Source organism: Nyctibius grandis, chromosome 5, assembly GCF_013368605.1.
Source record: "Nyctibius grandis isolate bNycGra1 chromosome 5, bNycGra1.pri, whole genome shotgun sequence".
NCBI classification, from domain to species: domain Eukaryota; kingdom Metazoa; phylum Chordata; class Aves; order Nyctibiiformes; family Nyctibiidae; genus Nyctibius; species Nyctibius grandis.
The window spans coordinates 8,963,644-8,973,549 of NC_090662.1; the positions used below are offsets into that span (position 1 = coordinate 8,963,644).

The following is a 9,906-nucleotide window of genomic DNA, read 5'->3' on the forward strand; positions in this document are numbered from 1 at the left end:
TTAAACCACCACACCTAATTACCTTGCTGACTGCTCAGAAAGTGCCACTTTTTAGATACGGCATTAAAAAGTACATTCACCTTTCTTAAAACACCTGAGTAAGATTTAGCATCTTAACATATAGATATTGTGAGAATTAATTAGATAACATTCTTCATCCTGTTTCATGTACAGTGAATAGGAAGAGTCTCACTGGCTTTGGTGGAAAGAGGACTATGTCCAGCATCTCCAGTCTAGAACTTTTAAACATGGTACACTCACAACGAGAACTGTATGTAGCTGTTAGGACGGGTGACAAGACAAAGCATATTTACATCTGTTATAAGGCTTAATTTATAATCAAAGAATGACAGAAATAACAGATAAACTTGTCTTCTACGCAGATCACCACAGAGCAAGTAATTATCAGTGGAGGGTTACATTTGTTTACTGTATTGCTCTTTGGGCAGGAAGTTACACTACAAATAACCTCTTTCATATAGAAAATGATTCAATTGCACTTTTATAGAACAACATTTTGCGAACATCTGTGTTCAAATACACTAGTTTCACACTAATCATATTAATTTAAGAAGCCCTTTTTGCTATTTGTTTCCCCTTCATTTCAACTTAAACAAAAATGTATATCATATAGGTAAATTCTTAAGTTTTACTGTACCTGAATCTGAGTAACAGTTCCTTCGTTAATCTCATCTTCAGCTACCTCAGCGGTAGCAGTCATGGTCACCTCAAAGCTCTGATCATTTTCTGAAACTTCAGAAGGGATATGTTAGTTGTATACCTTACTCCTGTAACATTTTTTATGCATGCTATAGGTTTTATAAATTGCTACCTTTGCACTGAAAATTTTAAAGAGGCCTTATTTGGTATTTATTTGTTGACACAGTAAAATCATCAATATGATTATCAACTGTTCCTCTTCATAAAATTTAAATATGGGGTTTGAAACCTTCAGTTTTACACTTGATTAAAGACCTAATGTGAAACATACAAATAAAGGTGTTTTATTTGGTGCAAACACTTGTTACTGTATTAATGCTTCTTTCCAGCCCTATCTTCAGTATTTTCCAATTAGTAAAGGACAATGTTCAAATCTTTCAGCTGCATTCTTTTTCCCCAGTTTTCCTTCAACTTCAACATGATAATGCCTTTACTTCTAAGGAGTTTCTACTATGTTCCACCAAATAAAGAGCCACTCTAGGTACCGGAAATTGGTATTTTAACTTGCTAGATCTGGTTTTACTTCCCTTTGAGAGGTTATATTGAACTATCTAATATTCAATCAACTTCCTGAAAACTAATTCAGTACTCAGCCTACCTTTTATACAACAATCTCTACCTTAAAAAGACCATGCATCTCAATATCACAAAACATGGAAACACTAACTATACTGTTTGATCATTAAAAAAAACTAATAGCTCTTTGCAGGAGAGCATCTAGTTTGTTGTTCATTCACTTATCCTTCAACTTAATTCAATGCACCTGTGCCTGCAGTCCTCTATCTGTAAGGCAGGTTTATTTTGCCAGTTCTGTATAGATAACAATTGCTGCAAAACCATCCAAGGCTCTGAGAGGTAAAGATGATACCTAAATACATTAATAACATTTGAAAATAAAACATGCAAAATATTGTAATGTGATCCAAAGAGTCCACTTTGCACCTTTACCAACAGAAACATTTGCTACAGGAGTACATAAACGTGAAAGAACTTACTTGGAACTGCAACAACAGAAATGCATGGAGTGGAATCATCAAGGCTTTGATCATCATCTGACAAGCAAAGCCTCTTGTGTGGAGGTTCAGTGCTGTCTTCAGAGTCTACTTCATCAGTTTCTAACAACAAAAACATACGCAGGTTACTTCCTGTTAACAAAGTGGAGCTTTGGACAAAGTTCTGTTAACAAAGTGGACCAAAACAAAAGGTAGAGGTAAATGCGACAGGTTGGTTTGGTGCTTTACTACTGCCCAGGAACTTGGTCCAAGTTATGGGCAATAACAGTTCACATGCTTTCTTCAACACAGATTTTCTGAGAGATTTTCTTTGTAAATTCCATCCACAGTCCATTACATCCTTAAGTCTCACAAATCTAGGTACATGCTTCGTTCTAAGAACCCAATTCCATGGAAATAAATCAGAACAGCTACATCCTTGTTGGGCACATACATACATAATTTTGTGATTTACATCTAATTTGACACTTTATCCTTCTTTAAATTGAAACAGAACAAATCACTGCACAGTAACCAGAATCCAAGCAGCACAAAGAATTTGGGGACAGGGAAGGATCAATGTAAAAATAAGAAAATAATACTGTGCAATACAATTATATACCATTTTGAGGGCAATGAAGTATAAGGTTCCCTTCAGTGTCCTGAGTCAAAGTCACAGAGTTCACGGTTTCTACTGTCACTGTGTCAGACTCTTCTTCAACTGTGCTCATACTCAAACCTGAAAGAGCAATACACAGGTTACTTTTCTGCAGTCAGACTGCCACTCTGACTGTAATTCTGCTTCCTTTATCTCAAACAACCAGCATAAACTCCCGCAGAGAATGACGAATGCCTGTCTCTTCTTTCACACGAACGATTTCACAGTTTAAGACATTCACCTGCCTTTGCTTTTCCTGCACACTTACACATCGCACAGGGTAACATCAAATACCTTCAGAGCTACTTTTCCGGTTAAAAATAGTACCTAAACCCCCTATTCAGAAGCATTTCCAATCTACTACTACTTTTTTTTTTAAACACAAACCTAGGCTATTAGTTGTTCACATCTAATATTTTCTGTCTCACTAATATTTGTTCCACTGCTCATTTAATAATTTTACTATTATATAACCTAAAACTAGTCAGGACTGAGAAATATTTTTGTAGTGTCATACTACTCATAGCTGCACTATTTATAGATTGCTAAGTTGCAAAGTTTTATTCTCCTTCCATACATATAACTAACTTGTGAAGCTACTATTTTTTCTTTACCATTGAAACAACATGAAGTACAGAAAAACTGGGTGCAGGCAATCACCAGTATAAAAAATTACTCAGAAAAGAAGTTATCCAGGATAAGCAGTATACACTGAATTCAGTGAACTAGGGCAATACAAAGTGCTTCTGATAATCTCATTTCCACTACAAAAGTACTACAAAGAAACCCAAAGCTTATAAGAATTTCAATGTAAACTAGCACTATTACTAATTTTGAAATAACACAAAACCCCACAAAAAAAGTTCTAATCCGCCAAATACAAAGAACTGTAACTTTTTCTGCTGCAGAAGCTAAATGAAATCACGTGTAAAATATCCAGAAGCTTTGCAATGATCTCATCAGTTTTGAGCACCTGGGTTTGGTGACTGTCTTTGGCAGAGCTTTGTAAAAACAAAATATGATCTATTTCTCCTTGAAGTGCTCCGTCCTTTTTATGTGTTTTCTCATATGTCAACAACAGAAAAAAATTACTTGTACCTTTAATTTTAAAGCCAAAATACTGTTATCAACAATTTTAACTTTTTAAAAAATAATTGACTATAGCATAAAAAAATAAATAACAATAACATTACAAAGCTTCCATGTACCAGGCAGGGATACCCATATACCCATAGGTATGTCAAATTTGCAACCTGGATTTTAAATCCCCTGTGTAATGTTAACAACATTGCTTCAGCAGGAAATGATTCGATTTTTATTCAGGAAACATGTTCTTTGGTATCGAAGATTCCCAAGAGCAGTGTTTTCCTGGAAAGATAAAACTACTGCCAGTCTTTCAATAAAATTACTTATCACCTCTCAAGCTTGATGAAGATTTGGCACATCTCTAAGCACATGTAGTGACTGATTCCTAGAATGAAGTGATATTACCCTTCTGAACATGACAAAAAATTTCAGATACCGTTAACATTTTAAATCAGACGGTTCTCAAATTTACTTTCATATCTACCATCAGCAACAGCTCCTTGCCACATGCAAGTGTAGGAGGCAATAACTTACTTGGGATTCATCCACTTCTGAGTTTTACAACCTCTGCCCTATCCTTTATGAGAAATTATGTTTGCTGCACAGCTACAGTACTGATTTTTAAGAACCAAAAGAGGCATCCTTAACCTAAAACATGAAGAAAGAAATCCGAAGTGTTATAGCTAAACTAGCAGACTGTAACTTGTTCAACTCAGTTTTGAGTTATTCATTTAACTTTCTGGGAGCGAACAAATTGGGTAATTCTGGAGGGCCAAAGGAAATAGATAGATTCCCTTTTTCATGTTCATATGTACTTTCTGAATAACTGTTACTATAGGGAATGCTGTAGCAAAAATTCCCAAAGTTACTTGAGATGTCATGGAGGATTCTTCTTTAATTATAGTGAACAGAAAGTAAAAACATTTCTTTTTCTATAATCAGATGAAAGCACGTATTTTTCTCCTCACCACTATAAAGGCTTGAAAGACAGATTTATTTTTATAAAACACGTTATGTCAATCATGTACTTCACCTACAGCTGATCTAGAAGCAGCGGCAATTTTAGCACCATCCACAGCAGAAGACCATTCCTTCTTTTTATTGGAAGAATACTGAAAAGTGAATAGAGATAGCGTAGCTGGGACATTCTTTCATCAGTTACTCAGGATTTGCTGAGAATCAAAGAATATGTTTATAGGATTAGGCTGCTCCCAAGTCAAAAACACAGAGTAATGAGGGTTCCCTATTTGCATTCCCTCCCTTGCTAGTTTGCCATGTTAGAAGAGAGAAGGACAGAGCACGGAAGGGGTTCGTACATCCAAACCGGGCATTTCCATCAGAGGTAGGGAGGAAGATACACCACAATCAATAGCTGCTACCCTAACGCTTCCATACAAAGAGCTGCAACAGGACTACATAGACAACAGCTGAGGGACCACATCTAATGGCAGTGCTGATTCTTCTGATCAAGTTAGAAGTCTACACTTGTCTGCTTGAGCTCCCAGGTACTCCTTACAAAGCACAAAAGAACTGTGCACAGCACACTGTTCAAGGAACGGTGATTTCCTAAGCAGCACTCTGCAATGTTATTCCTGGACTGAGCAGGGTTTTGCTTTTTGCCCATCTCCCAAGAATGGTTTACCCCACCAGTAAGTGCAAGCTCTCCAGAAAATACCGATAATGTTCCGTGGCAGATACTTGAAATTTAGCATATCTCAAGTTTTCTGAGTAAACGTAAGAATCATAACCAAGCCTCGAAAAAAACTTAAGAAAAGCCAAATCCTTGATTTGACAGGAAAAACTCCAGCTTTAATGGATATGGCCTTGGATGTCAACTGAAAACTGACTGCAAAGAACATAAGGGTTATTTTTTATTCATTAGACTCCACAAATACAAGAAAACTGAAGGAAGGAAACAAACTTGTTCTTTCAAGATACACTCACACCAGGACAGGAGTGCAAACCCATGAAGACATGAATTAGTGACCAAAAAGTGAAAAAAAAATGAGTAACTGTGGTGGTTCTTCTGTGTGAACAGGAAACAATCCTTAGATCTTATAAAAATCACTGCTTTACACATAAACAATGATGGAAGTACCACGTATGCAGGAGATACATCAAATACAACATACGATGGGACCACTCGGAGTTTATGGTGAGCTCAGTGGAGAAAGCACAGTGCTGCTGCAGGAGACAACGCCCTCTGATGCAGGCTGCTTCGATGCTGGCTGCAGGGACACTGTACTCGCCCGATGTCCTTCATTTATCACGGGGTGACAGCCGAAGCCATGCTAAACAACGCTGTACCACCGCAGAGGTCTTTTAGGATGTGCCACGCAAATTCTGTTTAATACAGACACCTGCAAATGCACTACATGTCTACTCTTGGAAAAGTTAAATACAAAGTTAATGACAGCCAATGTTTCTTAGTGAGAATTATGACACTGAGTAGCCTCATCACCTCCAAAATATCACCTTCTTTTCATAACTTCACTGAGTATGCTTTTGAAAATGCACTCCTCTCTATTTAAAACAAAAAGCTTGCTTTAATTTTAAATGCATGATCCACAACTTTTCTTTAATCCTTGATTCAAACACATTCTTTATAGAGATAACAATCTACCACTAATATTTTATGTTCTGAAGGAGGCTGTCAGCTTGTGGGGGAAGGGAACACTGCTGGATGCGCATACACTAACAGCGTGGATGCGTATTATGAAATGCAGTGAAGATAGCCTAATCTTAAATTTCTAAGATAGCACCTTAGAAATCAGTGTAAATTTAATAAATCCTTGTTAGATTTTTGGGTGTATTTACCAAACCCAACATTTTTAAGAGGTGCATTATGATTTTAAACAGGTTTCAACATGCAACCAGACATGAAAATACTTTGCCTACAAGAATCACTTAATATAGAATTCCAGTACAAATTTTCCACTAAAGCCACATAATACAGCGGTTCTTATTTATTTGGGAAACATGCATAAGATTTAGGCAGAAAAAAAACACACAAAGTTGATTTTATAACAAGTTACAAAAAACCCCCGAACATTCTTATACAAAATTCCTGTAATTCTAAATCATCTTCATAGCCAGATGGGCTCATTTATTCTGCGGGCTGTAAAATTAAGCACTTCTCAGAAATAGTATTTTTACCCTTGCAGACAGAATTCTGTCATTACTGCCTACTTATTAATTGAATGTTATGTCTAGTCTTCTGTGGACTGTTGTAAATGTTTTAAAAATTTCTACATGAAATTGTACTAAAGGCTGTGTTCTCTGCACTGGCAAAAAGTAAAAGTATATTTCACTAAATCCTGTAAGAAGCAAAAATTGAAGTTTATTAAGGGAGGCTTCCAACTATCGATTTAACTGGAACAATCACACAGGATGCACTGGGATTTCAAGGCATTCATTCAAGAGTAACAGAAAGGAAACAAAGTCATTACAGGACCCCATATATCTCATTTAAGGAAGCCTGAATGTTTAGTGTATTCTGTACCATGGCTCTTATGTAGTCAATATTTACAATACACAATGAGTAGTTTTTACTATTTAACTAGTGCCCAATTCTCTTATGCCTTTATTCAACAATAAAACCTTTCCTCCACACCAAATGGGCTCCGCTCAGGTCTAAAAATCCACGACAAAGGAAGTGTCTTTAACAGCTGCAACACCTGACCCAAGAGGGGACTAAACCAGACAGAGATCAAAGAGAAGGACCCAAAGACCCCAGTTTGAGACACACAAAGATTTATTAAACTGTATCAGCATGAGATTACAGTCCTTCAGGAACCGTTACATGTGACTCGTCAGTGGTAGAGAAGTGGGCCATCACAGAAACTGAATGTATGGGAGACTCAATGGGACAAACTGTGCTCGTTTGCATTGATCCAAATTTGGCAGAACTCCATGAATTCTAGCCTATCCATTGATATTTTAATAAAAAGCACTGAGCACACTTTAAATGTCACACGAGGGGGGTGTGTGTGGAGCTAAGTCCTACCTTTTTCAAAAGAAAAAAGAAAGTTGTAAGTTTGCTTTTTCAGTAATAGAGAATGGCTCTCAGGTACAAGGTTATGACTATGGATAAAAATCTTGATAAGCATGATACGTACTAAAATAAATATTCTTTTTCTTTCATGTAAATCCAATTTCATTCTAAGCATTCCAGTAACTTCTTCACCTTTATAAACAACATGGAGAAATTTAGCATGCAATAAAATATGAAAAGTTGATTGTTATCCTAACTGTACAAGGTGTAAGACTGATAAGCAAAGCCATAGCTCTGTTGCTTTCTGATGGACAGATGAGCACAGAAATAATACTCATAAATAAGGGACTATCATAAAATGTAAAATACAGTACAAAAACATAGAGGTCTTAGCCTCCTACACACCCACCTTTTATAATTTTGAGTGGTTATGCCAAAAATCAGCATTTTTAGGCATTCTATTTAAGGAGTTTTGATTAATGTTCAGTCTTTTTGAGAAGTCATAAAACATCACCTAGAAAGTTTCAGTAAGTGTCTAGAAAACAAGCACAAAGTTTTACCATTATTATAACCATGTGGACTGATGGAAATTAGAATTTGAATGAGATGTGTCCATCTTGTTGCAAAGCCTACATCTCCCGGTTTTCCAACGGGATTTTAACTATGCTGTCAAGAAGCCAACTTACATCTACGGCCAGAGCAGCGCTGGCAAACAAGAAGCATTTTCTAGATTACTTCAACATATAACTTACAGTGGCCAGGTGGGGCTGAACAATGGAAACTCTTTGTGAATAAATGCAAACAAATACTATCTGTCAGCTAAAGAGGTAGCTAGTGTAAGTGTAATAGCTTCACTGTGCCCAAGTACACAACCAAGAACAGAGACCTCAAAAAGAAAAAAAAAAAAGGAAAAAAAGGCTTGTCCGACCGGAATCCTTTATTTTAGCAAAACAGTGTAACTCTAGTGCAGAAGCGCCTGGTACCGCTTCTAGATGAAACCCCTGATGTTGGTAGAGTTACGCATTTCAGAGTCCTCTTAAAAATAAAGCCCCAAGCAACCTCAAATCACAACTCTCGCTGGAAAAAAAAAAAAAAAAGATTATGAAACAAAACAGATAAAAGCCACAAGCTTAGGGTACCCCAACCACTGACCTAGCGAAGAGAAATCAGATTTAAACGCGTTCGTGCAGGTGGCCTTTTATTACAGACATCAAGGTAAGGGGAAAAGGAGTTTAAAACAGAAATAGCAAACAAAAAGGAAAAAACCCCGCACGCCGCCCTCCCAAGGGAGCCGCGGTGTGGTCATGCCCAGGTTTTCCCCGATTCTGCCGTCCGTCCCCGTCCAAATTTCCGTCTGCGCAGCGCTCCCGACGCCCGGCAGCACCCGGGCAAAGCGGGGAACAACGGACCGCGGCCCGGGGGAAGGCAGCCGCCGGGAGACAGCGGCCCTGGCAGCCCTGCCCCAGCCCCCAGCACTGCCCCCGGGGCGGGCGCTGCGCCCCGCAGGCGGCGGCTCCGCGCCTCAGGGCCCGCCTCAGCCCCCCGCTGCCCCCCAGCCGCCAGCGCCGCCATTTGATCCCCGGCCGCCGCCGCCATTTTCCCGTCCTCTCGGTGGGCAGCGGCGCTGGCCGAGACCGCTGCCAGATCCACTGCCAGCCCAGCCCGGCCCGGCCCAGCCCAGTCCGGCCGCGGCTGAGGCGTGGGGCCGGACATGGCCGCCTCCCCCTCCCGATCCCCTCAGCCTGCTCCGCTCCGCTGCCGCCGCCCGGCCGCTCCCGGCCCTGTCAGCCCGCAGGGCCCCCGCGCACTTACTTCCTGTTTTGGGTCCGGGCACTTGAGAAACCAGGATGGAGACTCCCAAGTACCAGGATGGAGGCGCCGAGCGGCAGCGAGCGGCGAGTGGGGGAGGCGGAGGCAGCGGCGGGGCGAGGCGCAGGCAGCCCGCGTCGAGCCCCGCCGGAAGGGTCCGCCGCCCGCTCGCCCGCCGCTTCCGCCCCGCCGCGGCGCCACAAAGCGCACGGTGTGGGGCCGGCCGCGGCGGCGGTGCCACAAAGCGCACGGCGCCTTGGCCTCCCTCGCTGCGGGAGGCGGGAAGGGCCCCCCCTGTGCCCGGCCCTGAGGAAAAGTCCCTCTTTTCATCCACGCTTCCTTCACGGCTCGCTTTTCACTCCCCTCCTGCCTAACGACCTGGAAAAAAATGGCGTTATCAAAAAATGAGCCTTAAAAACGAGAATAAGCAGGCGTCTAGCAGCATGCAGGTCGTGGTGCTCGTCACCTCACAGAGTGGGTGTGTGCAGGTGCCCTGACCCTTGGCAAAAAAAGTCACCCGCTGAGCCCCCTCGCAGACAAACAGTAGATTGGGACAAGAGGGTGCGCGGAATCCCCTGCCTGCAATTTTATGTGTAAAAACCTCATTACGCTTCTACCACAAAGCCCCTTTCCGGCTACTTCCCTGA

General features: G+C 40.6%; 1 protein-coding gene across 1 annotated transcript in view; it reads right to left on the reverse strand.

Moving 5' to 3' along the window:
* DMTF1 (cyclin D binding myb like transcription factor 1) overlaps positions 1–9,412 on the reverse strand; it is a 32,255-nt gene extending 22,843 nt beyond the window's left edge. The window contains exons 1-4 of the mRNA XM_068402225.1: positions 9,263–9,412; positions 2,335–2,451; positions 1,716–1,835; positions 659–753 (exon numbers count right to left, since the gene is read on the reverse strand). Coding sequence (XP_068258326.1) covers positions 659–753; positions 1,716–1,835; positions 2,335–2,443 — 324 coding nt within the window. The 5' untranslated portion in view covers positions 2,444–2,451; positions 9,263–9,412. The remainder of the gene's footprint in view (positions 1–658; positions 754–1,715; positions 1,836–2,334; positions 2,452–9,262) is intronic.
* Positions 9,413–9,906: the final 494 nt, after the last annotated feature.